We start from the raw sequence: 21,175 nt of genomic DNA on the forward strand, positions 1-21,175 counted from the left end.
GCTGGCTCGAACCTCGAACACGGTCTTGGCGGCGTAGCCCTGCACGTCGTCGCGGTTGATGACGATCTGGATGACGCGGTACCACACCTCCTCGCTCACGTAGTCGCCCGCGATGCGGATCAGGTTCAGGATGGTGTCCACGTACCAGGAGTAGTCCACCGCGTACTTCTCGGCCAGTATGGCCACCTTCAGCACCTGGACAGACACACGGCGGTCAGGGCCGAGGGACGGACACACAGGACACTCGCCGCCTCCTGTCCAGCTCAGCGGTCAGCACACAGGGACAGACACACAGGACACTCACCGTCTAATGTCCAGCTCAGCGGTCAGTCCCCAGGGACAGACACACAGGACACTCACCGTCTCCTGTCCAGCTCAGCGGTCAGTCCCCAGGGACAGACGACAGAGACACACAGGACACTCACCGTCTCCTGTCCAGCTCAGCGGTCAGTCCCCAGGGACAGACACACAGGACACTCACCGTCTCCTGTCCAGCTCAGTGGTCAGTCCCCAGGGACAGACGACAGAGACACACAGGACACTCACGATCTCCTCGCGGATGGAGTAGTCCGCCGTCCCCAGGGACAGACGGCAGAGACACACAGGACACTCACGATCTCCTCGCGGATGGAGTAGTCCGCAGTCTCCAAGTAGCTCAGCATCTCGGCCACGATCTGCTTGGCGTTGCTGCGGTCACACATGGCGTAGAGCAGGTCTGCAGCCCTCTGACGCACACTGACGTCTCGCTCGGTCTGAGGGGACAGCGGCTTCACTGACAGAGCTGTGTCCACAGTGTCCACAGCGACACTGTCCCAGACACTAGAAGGTTATTCACTGACAGAGCTGTGTCCACAGTGACACTGTCCCAGACACTAGAAGGTTATTCACTGACAGAGCTGTGTCCACAGTGACACTGTCCCAGACACTAGAAGGTTATTCAGGGACAGAGCTGTGTCCACAGTGACACTGTCTCAGACACTAGAAGGTTATTCAGTGACAGAGCTGTGTCCACAGTGACACTGTCCCAGACACTAGAAGGTTATTCAGGGACAGAGCTGTGTCCACAGTGACACTGTCCCAGACACTAGAAGGTTATTCACTGTCAGAGCTGTGTCCACAGTGACACTGTCCCAGACACTAGAAGGTTATTCAGTGTCAGAGCTGTGTCCACAGTGACACTGTCCCAGACACTAGAAGGTTATTCAGGGACAGAGCTGTGTCCACAGTGACACTGTCCCAGACACTAGAAGGTTATTCACTGTCAGAGCTGTGTCCACAGTGACACTGTCCCAGACACTAGAAGGTTATTCAGTGTCAGAGCTGTGTCCACAGTGACACTGTCCCAGACACTAGAAGGTTATTCACTGTCAGAGCCGTGTCCACAGTGACACTGTCCCAGACACTAGAAGGTTATTCACTGACAGAGCTGTGTCCACAGTGACACTGTCCAGACACTAGAAGGTTATTCAGGGACAGAGCTGTGTCCACAGCGACACTGTCCCAGACACTAGAAGGTTATTCACTGACAGAGCTGTGTCCACAGTGACACTGTCCCAGAAACTAGAAGGTTATTCAGGGACAGAGCCGTGTCCACAGTGACACTGTCCCAGACACTAGAAGGTTATTCACTGACAGAGCTGTGTCCACAGTGACACTGTCTCAGACACTAGAAGGTTATTCAGTGACAGAGCTGTGTCCACAGTGACACTGTCCCAGACACTAGAAGGTTATTCAGTGTCAGAGCTGTGTCCACAGTGACACTGTCCCAGACACTAGAAGGTTATTCAGAGACAGAGCTGTGTCCACAGTGACACTGTCTCAGACACTAGAAGGTTATTCAGTGACAGAGCTGTGTCCACAGTGACACTGTCCCAGACACTAGAAGGTTATTCACTGTCAGAGCTGTGTCCACAGTGACACTGTCCCAGACACTAGAAGGTTATTCAGGGACAGAGCTGTGTCCACAGTGACACTGTCCCAGACACTAGAAGGTTATTCACTGACAGAGCTGTGTCCACAGTGACACTGTCCCAGACACTAGAAGGTTATTCACTGACAGAGCTGTGTCCACAGTGACACTGTCCCAGACACTAGAAGGTTATTCAGGGACAGAGCTGTGTCCACAGTGACACTGTCTCAGACACTAGAAGGTTATTCAGTGACAGAGCTGTGTCCACAGTGACACTGTCCCAGACACTAGAAGGTTATTCAGGGACAGAGCTGTGTCCACAGTGACACTGTCCCAGACACTAGAAGGTTATTCACTGTCAGAGCTGTGTCCACAGTGACACTGTCCCAGACACTAGAAGGTTATTCAGTGTCAGAGCTGTGTCCACAGTGACACTGTCCCAGACACTAGAAGGTTATTCACTGTCAGAGCCGTGTCCACAGTGACACTGTCCCAGACACTAGAAGGTTATTCACTGACAGAGCTGTGTCCACAGTGACACTGTCCAGACACTAGAAGGTTATTCAGGGACAGAGCTGTGTCCACAGCGACACTGTCCCAGACACTAGAAGGTTATTCACTGACAGAGCTGTGTCCACAGTGACACTGTCCCAGACACTAGAAGGTTATTCAGGGACAGAGCCGTGTCCACAGTGACACTGTCCCAGACACTAGAAGGTTATTCACTGACAGAGCTGTGTCCACAGTGACACTGTCTCAGACACTAGAAGGTTATTCAGTGACAGAGCTGTGTCCACAGTGACACTGTCCCAGACACTAGAAGGTTATTCAGTGTCAGAGCTGTGTCCACAGCGACACTGTCCAGACACTAGAAGGTTATTCAGGGACAGAGCTGTGTCCACAGCGACACTGTCCCAGACACTAGAAGGTTATTCACTGACAGAGCTGTGTCCACAGTGACACTGTCCCAGACACTAGAAGGTTATTCAGGGACAGAGCCGTGTCCACAGTGACACTGTCCCAGACACTAGAAGGTTATTCACTGACAGAGCTGTGTCCACAGTGACACTGTCTCAGACACTAGAAGGTTATTCAGTGACAGAGCTGTGTCCACAGTGACACTGTCCCAGACACTAGAAGGTTATTCAGTGTCAGAGCTGTGTCCACAGTGACACTGTCCCAGACACTAGAAGGTTATTCACTGTCAGAGCTGTGTCCACAGTGACACTGTCCCAGACACTAGAAGGTTATTCAGGGACAGAGCTGTGTCCACAGTGACACTGTCCCAGACACTAGAAGGTTATTCACTGACAGAGCTGTGTCCACAGTGACACTGTCCCAGACACTAGAAGGTTATTCACTGACAGAGCCGTGTCCACAGTGACACTGTCCCAGACACTAGAAGGTTATTCAGTGTCAGAGCTGTGTCCACAGCGACACTGTCCAGACACTAGAAGGTTATTCAGTGTCAGAGCTGTGTCCACAGCGACACTGTCCAGACACTAGAAGGTTACTCAGGGACAGAGCCGTGTCCACAGTGATTGTCAACAGCTCTATCCGCTCCTCTACCTTCAGGGCGTTGATGACCGTCTCGATGTGCGTCTTCACGGCTTCGTGGGAGAACTCGGAGCTGGCCAGCGTGCACATGCTCTCCAGAGCCAGGTACCGCAGGTTGGTCTCCCGGTGCTGCAGGAACTGGCCCAGCTGGTTACAGGCCCTCACCAGCAGGTTAGGCTCACTGGGAGGAAGGAGAGCAAAACACCGAGCATTAACACTCCAGTACACTAACACTGCACTGAGAGAGAGAGGGGTTAATACAGACACACTGACTGGACACTCCAGTACATGAACACTGCACTGAGAGAGAGAGGGGTTAATACAGACACACTGACTGGACACTCCAGTACATTAACACTGCACTGAGAGAGAGAGGGGGGTTAATACAGACACACTGACTGGACACTCCAGTACATTAACACTGCACTGAGAGAGAGAGGGGTTAATACACACACACTGACTGGACACTCCAGTTCATTAACACTGCACTGAGAGAGAGAGGGGTTCATACAGACACACTGACTGGACACTCCAGTACATTAACACTGCACTGAGAGAGAGAGAGAGGGGTTAATACAGACACACTGACTGGACACTCCAGTACACGAACACTGCACTGAGAGAGAGAGGGGTTAATACACACACACTGACTGGACACTCCAGTACACTAACACTGCACTGAGAGAGAGAGGGGTTAATACAGACACACTGACTGGACACTCCAGTACATTAACACTGCACTGAGAGAGAGAGGGGTTAATACAGACACACTGACTGGACACTCCAGTACATTAACACTGCACTGAGAGAGAGAGGGGTTAATACACACACACTGACTGGACACTCCAGTACATTAACACTGCACTGAGAGAGAGGGGGGTTAATACACACACACTGACTGGACACTCCAGTACATTAACACTGCACTGAGAGAGAGAGGGGTTAATACAGACACACTGACTGGACACTCCAGTACATTAACACTGCACTGAGAGAGAGAGGGGTTAATACACACACACTGACTGGACACTCCAGTACATGAACACTGCACTGAGAGAGAGAGAGGGGTTAATACACACACACTGACTGGACACTCCAGTACATTAACACTGCACTGAGAGAGAGAGAGAGGGGTTAATACAGACACACTGACTGGACACTCCAGTACATTAACACTGCACTGAGAGAGAGAGGGGTTAATACAGACACACTGACTGGACACTCCAGTACATTAACACTGCACTGAGAGAGAGAGGGGTTAATACACACACACTGACTGGACACTCCAGTACATTAACACTGCACTGAGAGAGAGAGAGAGGGGTTAATACAGACACACTGACTGGACACTCCAGTACATGAACACTGCACTGAGAGAGAGAGAGGGGTTAATACAGACACACTGACTGGACACTCCAGTACATTAACACTGCACTGAGAGAGAGAGAGAGAGGGGTTAATACAGACACACTGACTGGACACTCCAGTACATTAACACTGCACTGAGAGAGAGAGAGGGGTTAATACAGACACACTGACTGGACACTCCAGTACATGAACACTGCACTGAGAGAGAGAGGGGTTAATACAGACACACTGACTGGACACTCCAGTACATTAACACTGCACTGAGAGAGAGAGGGGTTAATACACACAAACTGACTGCACACTCCAGTACATGAACACTGCACTGAGAGAGAGAGAGAGGGGTTAATACAGACACACTGACTGGACACTCCAGTACATGAACACTGCACTGAGAGAGAGAGGGGTTAATACAGACACACTGACTGGACACTCCAGTACATTAACACTGCACTGAGAGAGAGAGGGGTTAATACACACACACTGACTGCACACTCCAGTACATTAACACTGCACTGAGAGAGAGAGGGGTTAATACAGACACACTGACTGGACACTCCAGGACATTAACACTGCACTGAGAGAGAGAGGGGTTAATACACACACACTGACTGGACACTCCAGTACATTAACACTGCACTCAGAGAGAGAGGGGTTAATACACACACACTGACTGGACACTCCAGTACATTAACACTGCACTGAGAGAGAGAGGGGTTAATACACACACACTGACTGCACACTCCAGTACATGAACACTGCACTGAGAGAGAGAGGGGTTAATACAGACACACTGACTGGACACTCCAGTACATTAACACTGCACTGAGAGAGAGAGGGGTTAATACAGACACACTGACTGGACACTCCAGTACATTAACACTGCACTGAGAGAGAGAGGGGTTAATACACACACACTGACTGGACACTCCAGTACATTAACACTGCACTGAGAGAGAGGGGTTAATACAGACACACTGACTGGACACTCCAGTACATGAACACTGCACTGAGAGAGAGAGGGGTTAATACAGACACACTAACTGGACACTCCAGTACATTAACACTGCACTGAGAGAGAGAGGGGTTAATACAGACACACTGACTGGACACTCCAGGACATTAACACTGCACTGAGAGAGAGAGGGGTTCATACAGACACACTGACTGGACACTCCAGTACATTAACACTGCACTGAGAGAGAGAGGGGTTAATACACACACACTGACTGGACACTCCAGTACATTAACACTGCACTGAGAGAGAGAGGGGTTAATACAGACACACTGACTGGACACTCCAGTACATTAACACTGCACTGAGAGAGAGAGGGGTTAATACACACACACTGACTGGACACTCCAGTACATGAACACTGCACTGAGAGAGAGAGGGGTTAATACAGACACGCTGACTGGACACTCCAGTACATTAACACTGCACTGAGAGAGAGAGGGGTTAATACAGACACACTGACTGGACACTCCAGTACATTAACACTGCACTGAGAGAGGGGGGTTAATACACACACACTGACTGGACACTCCAGTACATTAACACTGCACTGAGAGAGAGAGGGGGGTTAATACAGACACACTGACTGGACACTCCAGTACATTAACACTGCACTGAGAGAGAGGGGTTAATACACACACACTGACTGGACACTCCAGTACATTAACACTGCACTGAGAGAGAGAGGGGTTAATACAGACACACTGACTGGACACTCCAGTACATTAACACTGCACTGAGAGAGAGAGGGGTTAATACACACACACTGACTGGACACTCCAGTACATTAACACTGCACTGAGAGAGAGAGGGGTTCATACAGACACACTGACTGGACACTCCAGTACATTAACACTGCACTGAGAGAGAGAGGGGTTAATACACACACACTGACTGGACACTCCAGTACATTAACACTGCACTGAGAGAGAGAGGGGTTAATACAGACACACTGACTGGACACTCCAGTACATGAACACTGCACTGAGAGAGAGAGGGGTTAATACACACACACTGACTGGACACTCCAGTACATTAACACTGCACTGAGAGACAGAGGGGTTAATACACACACACTGACTGGACACTCCAGGACATTAACACTGCACTGAGAGAGAGAGAGGGGTTAATACAGACACACTGACTGGACACTCCAGTACATGAACACTGCACTGAGAGAGAGAGGGGTTAATACACACACACTGACTGGACACTCCAGTACATTAACACTGCACTGAGAGAGAGAGGGGTTAATACAGACACACTGACTGGACACTCCAGTACATGAACACTGCACTGAGAGAGAGAGGGGTTAATACACACACACTGACTGGACACTCCAGTACATTAACACTGCACTGAGAGAGAGAGAGAGGGGTTAATACAGACACACTGACTGGACACTCCAGTACATGAACACTGCACTGAGAGAGAGAGGGGTTCATACAGACACACTGACTGGACACTCCAGTACATTAACACTGCACTGAGAGAGAGAGGGGTTAATACACACACACTGACTGGACACTCCAGTACATGAACACTGCACTGAGAGAGAGAGGGGTTAATACAGACACACTGACTGGACACTCCAGTACATTAACACTGCACTCAGAGAGAGAGGGGTTAATACACACACACTGACTGGACACTCCAGTACATTAACACTGCACTGAGAGAGAGAGAGGGGTTAATACAGACACACTGACTGGACACTCCAGTACATTAACACTGCACTGAGAGAGAGAGGGGTTAATACAGACACAATGACTGGACACTCCAGTACATTAACACTGCACTGAGAGAGAGAGGGGTTAATACACACACACTGACTGGACACTCCAGTACATTAACACTGCACTGAGAGAGAGAGGGGTTCATACAGACACACTGACTGGACACTCCAGTACATTAACACTGCACTGAGAGAGAGAGGGGTTAATACACACACACTGACTGGACACTCCAGTACATTAACACTGCACTGAGAGAGAGAGGGGTTAATACAGACACAATGACTGGACACTCCAGTACATTAACACTGCACTGAGAGAGAGAGGGGTTAATACACACACACTGACTGGACACTCCAGTACATTAACACTGCACTGAGAGAGAGAGGGGTTAATACACACACACTGACTGGACACTCCAGTACATTAACACTGCACTGAGAGAGAGAGAGGGGTTAATACAGACACACTGACTGGACACTCCAGTACATGAACACTGCACTGAGAGAGAGAGGGGTTAATACACACACACTGACTGGACACTCCAGTACATTAACACTGCACTGAGAGAGAGAGGGGGGTTAATACACACACACTGACTGGACACTCCAGTACATTAACACTGCACTGAGAGAGAGAGGGGTTAATACAGACATACTGACTGGACACTCCAGTACATTAACACTGCACTGAGAGAGAGAGAGGGGTTAATACAGACACACTGACTGGACACTCCAGTACACGAACACTGCACTGAGAGAGAGAGGGGTTAATACAGACACACTGACTGGACACTCCAGTACATTAACACTGCACTGAGAGAGAGAGAGAGGGGTTAATACAGACACACTGACTGGACACTCCAGTACATTAACACTGCACTGAGAGAGAGAGGGGTTAATACAGACACACTGACTGGACACTCCAGTACATTAACACTGCACTGAGAGAGAGAGGGGTTCATACAGACACACTGACTGGACACTCCAGTACATGAACACTGCACTGAGAGAGAGGGGGGTTAATACACACACACTGACTGGACACTCCAGTACATTAACACTGCACTGAGAGAGAGGGGTTAATACACACACACTGACTGGACACTCCAGTACATTAACACTGCACTGAGAGAGAGAGGGGTTAATACACACACACTGACTGGACACTCCAGTACATGAACACTGCACTGAGAGAGAGAGGGGTTAATACACACACACTGACTGGACACTCCAGTACATTAACACTGCACTGAGAGAGAGGGGTTAATACACACACACTGACTGGACACTCCAGTACATTAACACTGCACTGAGAGAGAGAGGGGTTAATACACACACACTGACTGGACACTCCAGTACATTAACACTGCACTGAGAGAGAGAGGGGTTCATACAGACACACTGACTGGACACTCCAGTACATTAACACTGCACTGAGAGAGAGAGGGGTTAATACACACACACTGACTGGACACTCCAGTACATTAACACTGCACTGAGAGAGAGAGAGGGGTTAATACACACACACTGACTGGACACTCCAGTACATTAACACTGCACTGAGAGAGAGAGGGGTTAATACAGACACACTGACTGGACACTCCAGTACATTAACACTGCACTGAGAGAGAGAGGGGTTAATACACACACACTGACTGGACACTCCAGTACATTAACACTGCACTGAGAGAGAGAGGGGTTCATACAGACACACTGACTGGACACTCCAGTACATTAACACTGCACTGAGAGAGAGAGGGGTTAATACAGACACACTGACTGGACACTCCAGTACATTAACACTGCACTGAGAGAGGGGGGTTAATACAGACACACTGACTGGACACTCCAGTACATTAACACTGCACTGAGAGAGAGAGAGAGGGGTTAATACAGACACACTGACTGGACACTCCAGTACATTAACACTGCACTGAGAGAGAGAGGGGTTAATACACACACACTGACTGGACACTCCAGTACATTAACACTGCACTGAGAGAGAGAGGGGTTAATACAGACACACTGACTGGACACTCCAGTACATTAACACTGCACTGAGAGAGAGAGGGGTTAATACAGACACACTGACTGGACACTCCAGTACATGAACACTGCACTGAGAGAGAGAGGGGTTAATACACACACACTGACTGGACACTCCAGTACATGAACACTGCACTGAGAGAGAGAGGGGTTAATACACACACACTGACTGGACACTCCAGTACATTAACACTGCACTGAGAGAGAGAGGGGTTAATACAGACACACTGACTGGACACTCCAGTACATGAACACTGCACTGAGAGAGAGAGGGGTTAATACACACACACTGACTGGACACTCCAGTACACTAACACTGCACTGAGAGAGAGAGGGGTTAATACACACACACTGACTGGACACTCCAGTACATTAACACTGCACTGAGAGAGAGAGGGGTTAATACACACACACTGACTGGACACTCCAGCACATTAACACTGCACTGAGAGAGAGAGAGGGGTTAATACAGACACACTGACTGGACACTCCAGTACATGAACACTGCACTGAGAGAGAGAGGGGTTAATACAGACACACTGACTGGACACTCCAGTACATTAACACTGCACTGAGAGAGAGAGGGGTTAATACAGACACACTGACTGGACACTCCAGTACATTAACACTGCACTGAGAGAGAGGGATTAATACACACACACTGACTGGACACTCCAGTACATTAACACTGCACTGAGAGAGAGAGGGGTTAATACAGACACACTGACTGGACACTCCAGTACATTAACACTGCACTGAGAGAGAGAGGGGTTAATACACACACACTGACTGGACACTCCAGTACATTAACACTGCACTGAGAGAGAGAGGGGTTCATACAGACACACTGACTGGACACTCCAGTACATGAACACTGCACTGAGAGAGAGAGGGGTTAATACACACACACTGACTGGACACTCCAGTACATTAACACTGCACTGAGAGAGAGAGGGGTTAATACAGACACACTGACTGGACACTCCAGTACATTAACACTGCACTGAGAGAGAGAGGGGTTAATACACACACACTGACTGGACACTCCAGTACATTAACACTGCACTGAGAGAGAGAGGGGTTAATACAGACACACTGACTGGACACTCCAGTACATTAACACTGCACTGAGAGAGAGAGGGGTTCATACAGACACACTGACTGGACACTCCAGTACATTAACACTGCACTGAGAGAGAGAGGGGTTAATACACACACACTGACTGGACACTCCAGTACGTTAACACTGCACTGAGAGAGAGAGGGGTTAATACAGACACACTGACTGGACACTCCAGTACATTAACACTGCACTGAGAGAGAGAGGGGTTAATACACACACACTGACTGGACACTCCAGCACATTAACACTGCACTGAGAGAGAGAGGGGTTAATACACACACACTGACTGGACACTCCAGTACATTAACACTGTACTGAGAGAGAGAGGGGTTAATACACACACACTGACTGGACACTCCAGTACATTAACACTGCACTGAGAGAGAGAGGGGTTAATACAGACACACTGACTGGACACTCCAGTACATTAACACTGCACTGAGAGAGAGAGGGGTTCATACACACACACTGACTGGACACTCCAGCACATTAACACTGCACTGAGAGAGAGAGGGGTTAATACACACACACTGACTGGACACTCCAGTACATTAACACTGCACTGAGAGAGAGGGGTTAATACAGACACACTGACTGGACACTCCAGTACATTAACACTGCACTGAGAGAGAGAGGGGTTCATACACACACTGACTGGACACTCCAGTACATTAACACTGCACTGAGAGAGAGAGGGGTTAATACAGACACACTGACTGGACACTCCAGTACATTAACACTGCACTGAGAGAGAGAGGGGTTCATACAGACACACTGACTGGACACTCCAGTACATGAACACTGCACTGAGAGAGAGAGAGGGGTTAATACACACACACTGACTGGACACTCCAGTACATTAACACTGCACTGAGAGAGAGAGGGGTTAATACACACACACTGACTGGACACTCCAGTACATTAACACTGCACTGAGAGAGAGAGGGGTTAATACAGACACACTGACTGGACACTCCGGTACATTAACACTGCACTGAGAGAGAGAGGGGTTAATACACACACACTGACTGGACACTCCAGTACATTAACACTGCACTGAGAGAGAGAGGGGTTAATACAGACACACTGACTGGACACTCCAGTACATTAACACTGCACTGAGAGAGAGAGGGGTTAATACACACACACTGACTGGACACTCCAGTACATGAACACTGCACTGAGAGAGAGAGAGGGGTTAATACAGACACACTGACTGGACACTCCAGTACATTAACACTGCCCTGAGAGAGAGAGGGGTTCATACACACACACTGACTGGACACTCCAGTACATTAACACTGCACTGAGAGAGAGGGGTTAATACAGACACACTGACTGGACACTCCAGTACATTAACACTGCACTGAGAGAGAGAGGGGTTAATACACACACACTGACTGGACACTCCAGTACATTAACACTGCACTGAGAGAGAGGGGTTAATACAGACACACTGACTGGACACTCCAGTACATTAACACTGCACTGAGAGAGAGAGGGGTTAATACACACACACTGACTGGACACTCCAGTACATTAACACTGCACTGAGAGAGAGAGGGGTTAATACACACACACACTGACTGGACACTCCAGTACATTAACACTGCACTGAGAGAGAGAGGGGTTAATACACACACACACTGACTGGACACTCCAGTACATTAACACTGCACTGAGAGAGAGAGGGGTTAATACACACACACTGACTGGACACTCCAGTACATGAACACTGCACTGAGAGAGAGAGAGGGGTTAATACAGACACACTGACTGGACACTCCAGTACATTAACACTGCACTGAGAGAGAGAGGGGTTCATACACACACACTGACTGGACACTCCAGTACATTAACACTGCACTGAGAGAGAGGGGTTAATACAGACACACTGACTGGACACTCCAGTACATTAACACTGCACTGAGAGAGAGAGGGGTTAATACACACACACTGACTGGACACTCCAGTACATTAACACTGCACTGAGAGAGAGGGGTTAATACAGACACACTGACTGGACACTCCAGTACATTAACACTGCACTGAGAGAGAGAGGGGTTAATACACACACACTGACTGGACACTCCAGTACATTAACACTGCACTGAGAGAGAGAGGGGTTAATACACACACACACTGACTGGACACTCCAGTACATTAACACTGCACTGAGAGAGAGAGGGGTTAATACACACACACACTGACTGGACACTCCAGTACATTAACACTGCACTGAGAGAGAGAGGGGTTAATACAGACACACTGACTGGACACTCCAGTACATTAACACTGCACTGAGAGAGAGAGGGGTTAATACACACACACTGACTGGACACTCCAGTACATTAACACTGCACTGAGAGAGAGAGGGGTTAATACACACACACTGACTGGACACTCCAGTACATTAACACTGCACTGAGAGAGAGAGGTTAATACAGACACACTGACTGGACACTCCAGTACATTAACACTGCACTGAGAGAGAGAGGGGTTAATACAGACACACTGACTGGACACTCCAGTACATGAACACTGCACTGAGAGAGAGAGGGGTTAATACACACACACTGACTGGACACTCCAGTACATTAACACTGCACTGAGAGAGAGAGGGGTTCATACACACACACTGACTGGACACTCCAGTACATTAACACTGCACTGAGAGAGAGAGGGGTTAATACACACACACTGACTGGACACTACAGTACATTAACACTGCACTGAGAGAGAGAGGGGTTAATACAGACACACTGACTGGACACTCCAGTACATTAACACTGCACTGAGAGAGAGAGGGGTTAATACACACACACTGACTGGACACTACAGTACATTAACACTGCACTGAGAGAGAGAGGGGTTAATACACACACACTGACTGGACACTCCAGTACATTAACACTGCACTGAGAGAGAGGGGTTCATACACACACACTGACTGGACACTCCAGTACATGAACACTGCACTGAGAGAGAGAGGGGTTAATACAGACACACTGACTGGACACTCCAGTACATGAACACTGCACTGAGAGAGAGAGGGGTTAATACACACACACTGACTGGACACTCCAGTACATGAACACTGCACTGAGAGAGAGAGGGGTTAATACAGACACACTGACTGGACACTCCAGTACATGAACACTGCACTGAGAGAGAGAGAGGGGTTAATACACACACACTGACTGGACACTCCAGTACATTAACACTGCACTGAGAGAGAGAGGGGTTAATACAGACACACTGACTGGACACTCCAGTACATTAACACTGCACTGAGAGAGAGAGAGGGGTTAATACAGACACACTGACTGGACACTCCAGTACATGAACACTGCACTGAGAGAGAGAGGGGTTAATACACACACACTGACTGGACACTCCAGTACATTAACACTGCACTGAGAGAGAGAGGGGTTAATACAGACACACTGACTGGACACTCCAGTACATTAACACTGCACTGAGAGAGAGAGGGGTTAATACAGACACACTGACTGGACACTCCAGTACATTAACACTGCACTGAGAGAGAGGGGTTAATACACACACACTGACTGGACACTCCAGTACATGAACACTGCACTGAGAGAGAGAGAGGGGTTAATACACACACACTGACTGGACACTCCAGTACATTAACACTGCACTGAGAGAGAGAGGGGTTAATACACACACACTGACTGGACACTCCAGGACAGTAACACTGCACTGAGAGAGAGAGAGGGGTTAATACACACACACTGACTGGACACTCCAGTACATTAACACTGCAGTGAGAGAGAGAGGGGTTAATACAGACACACTGACTGGACACTCCAGTACATTAACACTGCACTGAGAGAGAGAGGGGTTAATACAGACACAATGACTGGACACTCCAGTACATTAACACTGCACTGAGAGAGAGAGGGGTTAATACACACACACTGACTGGACACTCCAGTACATTAACACTGCACTGAGAGGGAGAGGGGTTCATACAGACACACTGACTGGACACTCCAGTACATTAACACTGCACTGAGAGAGAGAGGGGTTAATACACACACACTGACTGGACACTCCAGTACATTAACACTGCACTGAGAGAGAGAGGGGTTAATACAGACACACTGACTGGACACTCCAGTACATGAACACTGCACTGAGAGAGAGAGGGGTTCATACAGACACACTGACTGGACACTCCAGTACATTAACACTGCACTGAGAGAGAGAGGGGTTCATACAGACACACTGGACACTCCAGTACATTAACACTGCACTGAGAGAGAGAGGGGTTCATACACACACACTGACTGGACACTCCAGTACACTAACACTGCGCTGAGAGAGAGAGGGGTTCATACACAGGGAGGGGCTGGCTACCTGTCGTAGTGGATGATGAGGGAGAGAGGGGTTCATACACAGGGAGGGCTGGCTACCTGTCGTAGTGGATGATGAGGGAGAGAGGGGTTCATACACAGGGAGGGGCTGGCTACCTGTCGTAGTGGATGATGAGGGAGAGAGGGGTTCATACACAGGGAGGGGCTGGCTACCTGTCGTAGTGGATGATGAGGGAGAGAGGGGTTCATACACAGGGAGGGGCTGGCTACCTGTCGTAGTGGATGATGAGGGAGAGAGGGGTTCATACACAGGGAGGGGCTGGCTACCTGTCGTAGTGGATGATGAGGGAGAGAGGGGTTCATACACAGGGAGGGGCTGGCTACCTGTCGTAGTGGATGATGAGGGAGAGAGGGGTTCATACACAGGGAGGGGCTGGCTACCTGTCGTAGTGGATGATGAGGGAGAGAGGGGTTCATACACAGGGAGGGGCTGGCTACCTGTCGTAGTGGATGATGAGGGAGAGAGGGGTTCATACACAGGGAGGGGCTGGCTACCTGTCGTAGTGGATGATGAGGGAGAGAGGGGTTCATACACAGGGAGGGGCTGGCTACCTGTCGTAGTGGATGATGAGGGAGAGAGGGGTTCATACACAGGGAGGGGCTGGCTACCTGTCGTAGTGGATGATGAGGGAGAGAGGGGTTCATACACAGGGAGGGGCTGGCTACCTGTCGTAGTGGATGATGAGGGAGAGAGGGGTTCATACACAGGGAGGGGCTGGCTACCTGTCGTAGTGGATGATGAGGGAGAGAGGGGTTCATACACAGGGAGGGGCTGGCTACCTGTCGTAGTGGATGATGAGGGAGAGAGGGGTTCATACACAGGGAGGGGCTGGCTACCTGTCGTAGTGGATGATGAGGGAGAGAGGGGTTCATACACAGGGAGGGGCTGGCTACCTGTCGTAGTGGATGATGAGGGAGAGAGGGGTTCATACACAGGGAGGGGCTGGCTACCTGTCGTAGTGGATGATGAGGGAGAGAGGGGTTCATACACAGGGAGGGGCTGGCTACCTGTCGTAGTGGATGATGAGGGAGAGAGGGGTTCATACACAGGGAGGGGCTGGCTACCTGTCGTAGTGGATGATGAGGGAGAGAGGGGTTCATACACAGGGAGGGGCTGGCTACCTGTCGTAGTGGATGATGAGGGAGAGAGGGGTTCATACACAGGGAGGGGCTGGCTACCTGTCGTAGTGGATGATGAGGGAGAGAGGGGTTCATACACAGGGAGGGGCTGGCTACCTGTCGTAGTGGATGATGAGGGAGAGAGGGGTTCATACACAGGGAGGGGCTGGCTACCTGTCGTAGTGGATGATGAGGGAGAGAGGGGTTCATACACAGGGAGGGGCTGGCTACCTGTCGTAGTGGATGATGAGGGAGAGAGGGGTTCATACACAGGGAGGGGCTGGCTACCTGTCGTAGTGGATGATGAGGGAGAGAGGGGTTCATACACAGGGAGGGGCTGGCTACCTGTCGTAGTGGATGATGAGGGAGAGAGGGGTTCATACACAGGGAGGGGCTGGCTACCTGTCGTAGTGGATGATGAGGGAGAGAGGGGTTCATACACAGGGAGGGGCTGGCTACCTGTCGTAGTGGATGATGAGGGAGAGAGGGGTTCATACACAGGGAGGGGCTGGCTACCTGTCGTAGTGGATGATGAGGGAGAGAGGGGTTCATACACAGGGAGGGGCTGGCTACCTGTCGTAGTGGATGATGAGGGAGAGAGGGGTTCATACACAGGGAGGGGCTGGCTACCTGTCGTAGTGGATGATGAGGGAGAGAGGGGTTCATACACAGGGAGGGGCTGGCTACCTGTCGTAGTGGATGATGAGGGAGAGAGGGGTTCATACACAGGGAGGGGCTGGCTACCTGTCGTAGTGGATGATGAGGGAGAGAGGGGTTCATACACAGGGAGGGGCTGGCTACCTGTCGTAGTGGATGATGAGGGAGAGAGGGGTTCATACACAGGGAGGGGCTGGCTACCTGTCGTAGTGGATGATGAGGGAGAGAGGGGTTCATACACAGGGAGGGGCTGGCTACCTGTCGTAGTGGATGATGAGGGAGAGAGGGGTTCATACACAGGGAGGGGCTGGCTACCTGTCGTAGTGGATGATGAGGGAGAGAGGGGTTCATACACAGGGAGGGGCTGGCTACCTGTCGTAGTGGATGATGAGGGAGAGAGGGGTTCATACACAGGGAGGGGCTGGCTACCTGTCGTAGTGGATGATGAGGGAGAGAGGGGTTCATACACAGGGAGGGGCTGGCTACCTGTCGTAGTGGATGATGAGGGAGAGAGGGGTTCATACACAGGGAGGGGCTGGCTACCTGTCGTAGTGGATGATGAGGGAGAGAGGGGTTCATACACAGGGAGGGGCTGGCTACCTGTCGTAGTGGATGATGAGGGAGAGAGGGGTTCATACACAGGGAGGGGCTGGCTACCTGTCGTAGTGGATGATGAGGGAGAGAGGGGTTCATACACAGGGAGGGGCTGGCTACCTGTCGTAGTGGATGATGAGGGAGAGAGGGGTTCATACACAGGGAGGGGCTGGCTACCTGTCGTAGTGGATGATGAGGGAGAGAGGGGTTCATACACAGGGAGGGGCTGGCTACCTGTCGTAGTGGATGATGAGGGAGAGAGGGGTTCATACACAGGGAGGGGCTGGCTACCTGTCGTAGTGGATGATGAGGGAGAGAGGGGTTCATACACAGGGAGGGGCTGGCTACCTGTCGTAGTGGATGATGAGGGAGAGAGGGGTTCATACACAGGGAGGGGCTGGCTACCTGTCGTAGTGGATGATGAGGGAGAGAGGGGTTCATACACAGGGAGGGGCTGGCTACCTGTCGTAGTGGATGATGAGGGAGAGAGGGGTTCATACACAGGGAGGGGCTGGCTACCTGTCGTAGTGGATGATGAGGGAGAGAGGGGTTCATACACAGGGAGGGGCTGGCTACCTGTCGTAGTGGATGATGAGGGAGAGAGGGGTTCATACACAGGGAGGGGCTGGCTACCTGTCGTAGTGGATGATGAGGGAGAGAGGGGTTCATACACAGGGAGGGGCTGGCTACCTGTCGTAGTGGATGATGAGGGAGAGAGGGGTTCATACACAGGGAGGGGCTGGCTACCTGTCGTAGTGGATGATGAGGGAGAGAGGGGTTCATACACAGGGAGGGGCTGGCTACCTGTCGTAGTGGATGATGAGGGAGAGAGGGGTTCATACACAGGGAGGGGCTGGCTACCTGTCGTAGTGGATGATGAGGGAGAGAGGGGTTCATACACAGGGAGGGGCTGGCTACCTGTCGTAGTGGATGATGAGGGAGAGAGGGGTTCATACACAGGGAGGGGCTGGCTACCTGTCGTAGTGGATGATGAGGGAGAGAGGGGTTCATACACAGGGAGGGGCTGGCTACCTGTCGTAGTGGATGATGAGGGAGAGAGGGGTTCATACACAGGGAGGGGCTGGCTACCTGTCGTAGTGGATGATGAGGGAGAGAGGGGTTCATACACAGGGAGGGGCTGGCTACCTGTCGTAGTGGATGATGAGGGAGAGAGGGGTTCATACACAGGGAGGGGCTGGCTACCTGTCGTAGTGGATGATGAGGGAGAGAGGGGTTCATACACAGGGAGGGGCTGGCTACCTGTCGTAGTGGATGATGAGGGAGAGAGGGGTTCATACACAGGGAGGGGCTGGCTACCTGTCGTAGTGGATGATGAGGGAGAGAGGGGTTCATACACAGGGAGGGGCTGGCTACCTGTCGTAGTGGATGATGAGGGAGAGAGGGGTTCATACACAGGGAGGGGCTGGCTACCTGTCGTAGTGGATGATGAGGGAGAGAGGGGTTCATACACAGGGAGGGGCTGGCTACCTGTCGTAGTGGATGATGAGGGAGAGAGGGGTTCATACACAGGGAGGGGCTGGCTACCTGTCGTAGTGGATGATGAGGGAGAGAGGGGTTCATACACAGGGAGGGGCTGGCTACCTGTCGTAGTGGATGATGAGGGAGAGAGGGGTTCATACACAGGGAGGGGCTGGCTACCTGTCGTAGTGGATGATGAGGGAGAGAGGGGTTCATACACAGGGAGGGGCTGGCTACCTGTCGTAGTGGATGATGAGGGAGAGAGGGGTTCATACACAGGGAGGGGCTGGCTACCTGTCGTAGTGGATGATGAGGGAGAGAGGGGTTCATACACAGGGAGGGGCTGGCTACCTGTCGTAGTGGATGATGAGGGAGAGAGGGGTTCATACACAGGGAGGGGCTGGCTACCTGTCGTAGTGGATGATGAGGGAGAGAGGGGTTCATACACAGGGAGGGGCTGGCTACCTGTCGTAGTGGATGATGAGGGAGATGGCCTCGAACAAGATGGCGTTCTTGGCGTTGGAGTGCTGCACCTTCTTGCTCTTGGGCGGCTCCTGGGCCTTGTTGAGGATGGTCTCCAGGCACTCCACCAGCCGGCCCTTCACAGCGCCATCCTCAGGCGGAGGGTAGCACTGCAGCAGCCGCAGCAGCTTGACGGACAGCCAGGGCGCCGGGACGAAGTAGTAGGTGTAGTCCTGCAGGTCGGTGGAGGCTGAGGACACGATCTGAGGGGCAGAGATGGACAGGACCGCTGAGCACACACGGACAGGACCGCTGAGCACACACGGACAGGACCGCTGAGCACACACGGACAGGACCGCTGAGCACACACGGACAGGACCGCTGAGCACACACGGACAGGACCGCTCAGACCACACGGACAGGACCGCTGAGCACACACGGACAGGACCGCTCGGCACACACGGACAGGACCGCTGAGCACACACGGACAGGACCGCTCAGACCACACGGACAGGACCGCTGAGCACACACGGACAGGACCGCTCAGACCACACGGACAGGACCGCTGAGCACACACGGACAGGACCGCTGAGCACACACGGACAGGACCGCTCAGACCACACGGACAGGACCGCTGAGCACACACGGACAGGACCGCTGAGCACACACGGACAGGACCGCTCGGCACACACGGACAGGACCGCTGAGCACACACGGACAGGACCGCTCAGACCACACGGACAGGACCGCTGAGCACACACGGACAGGACCGCTCAGACCACACGGACAGGACCGCTGAGCACACACGGACAGGACCGCTGAGCACACACGGACAGGACCGCTGAGCACACACGGACAGGACCGCTGAGCACACACGGACAGGACCGCTGAGCACACACGGACAGGACCGCTCGGCACACACGGACAGGACCGCTGAGCACACACGGACAGGACCGCTCAGACCACACGGACAGGACCGCTGAGCACACACGGACAGGACCGCTCAGACCACACGGACAGGACCGCTGAGCACACACGGACAGGACCGCTCAGACCACACGGACAGGACCGCTGAGCACACACGGACAGGACCGCTCAGACCACACGGACAGGACCGCTCAGACCACACGGACAGGACCGCTCGGCACACACGGACAGGACCGCTGAGCACACACAGACAGGACCGCTCGGCACACACGGACAGGACCGCTGAGCACACACGGACAGGACCGCTCAGACCACACGGACAGGACCGCTCGGCACACACGGACAGGACCGCTCAGACCACACGGACAGGACCGCTCAGACCACACGGACAGGACCGCTCAGACCACACGGACAGGACCGCTGAGCACACACGGACAGGACCGCTGAGCACACACGGACAGGACCGCTGAGCACACACGGACAGGACCGCTCAGACCACACAGACAGGACCGCTCAGACCACACAGACAGGACCGCTGAGCACACAGACAGGACCGCTGAGCACACACGGACAGGACCGCTCAGACCACACAGACAGGACCGCTGAGCACACACGGACAGGACCGCTGAGCACACACGGACAGGACCGCTCAGACCACACGGACAGGACCGCTGAGCACACACGGACAGGACCGCTCGGCACACACGGACAGGACCGCTGAGCACACACGGACAGGACCGCTGAGCACACACGGACAGGACCGCTCAGACCACACGGGCAGGAC

At 52.0% G+C, this 21,175-nt stretch overlaps 1 protein-coding gene across 3 annotated transcripts in view; it reads right to left on the reverse strand.

Moving 5' to 3' along the window:
* ap2a1 (adaptor related protein complex 2 subunit alpha 1) overlaps positions 1-21,175 on the reverse strand; it is a 53,866-nt gene that overhangs the window by 21,844 nt on the left and 10,847 nt on the right. For all 3 annotated transcript variants that reach the window (XM_088923762.1, XM_088923761.1, XM_088923760.1), the window contains exons 6-9: positions 19,468-19,727; positions 3,479-3,647; positions 615-752; positions 13-195 (exon numbers count right to left, since the gene is read on the reverse strand). In XM_088923762.1, the coding sequence (XP_088779888.1) occupies positions 13-195; positions 615-752; positions 3,479-3,647; positions 19,468-19,727 (750 nt within the window). The remainder of the gene's footprint in view (positions 1-12; positions 196-614; positions 753-3,478; positions 3,648-19,467; positions 19,728-21,175) is intronic.

Source organism: Atractosteus spatula, chromosome 8 (genome assembly GCF_055471065.1).
Source record: "Atractosteus spatula isolate fAtrSpa1 chromosome 8, fAtrSpa1.hap1, whole genome shotgun sequence".
Lineage (NCBI taxonomy): Eukaryota > Metazoa > Chordata > Actinopteri > Semionotiformes > Lepisosteidae > Atractosteus > Atractosteus spatula.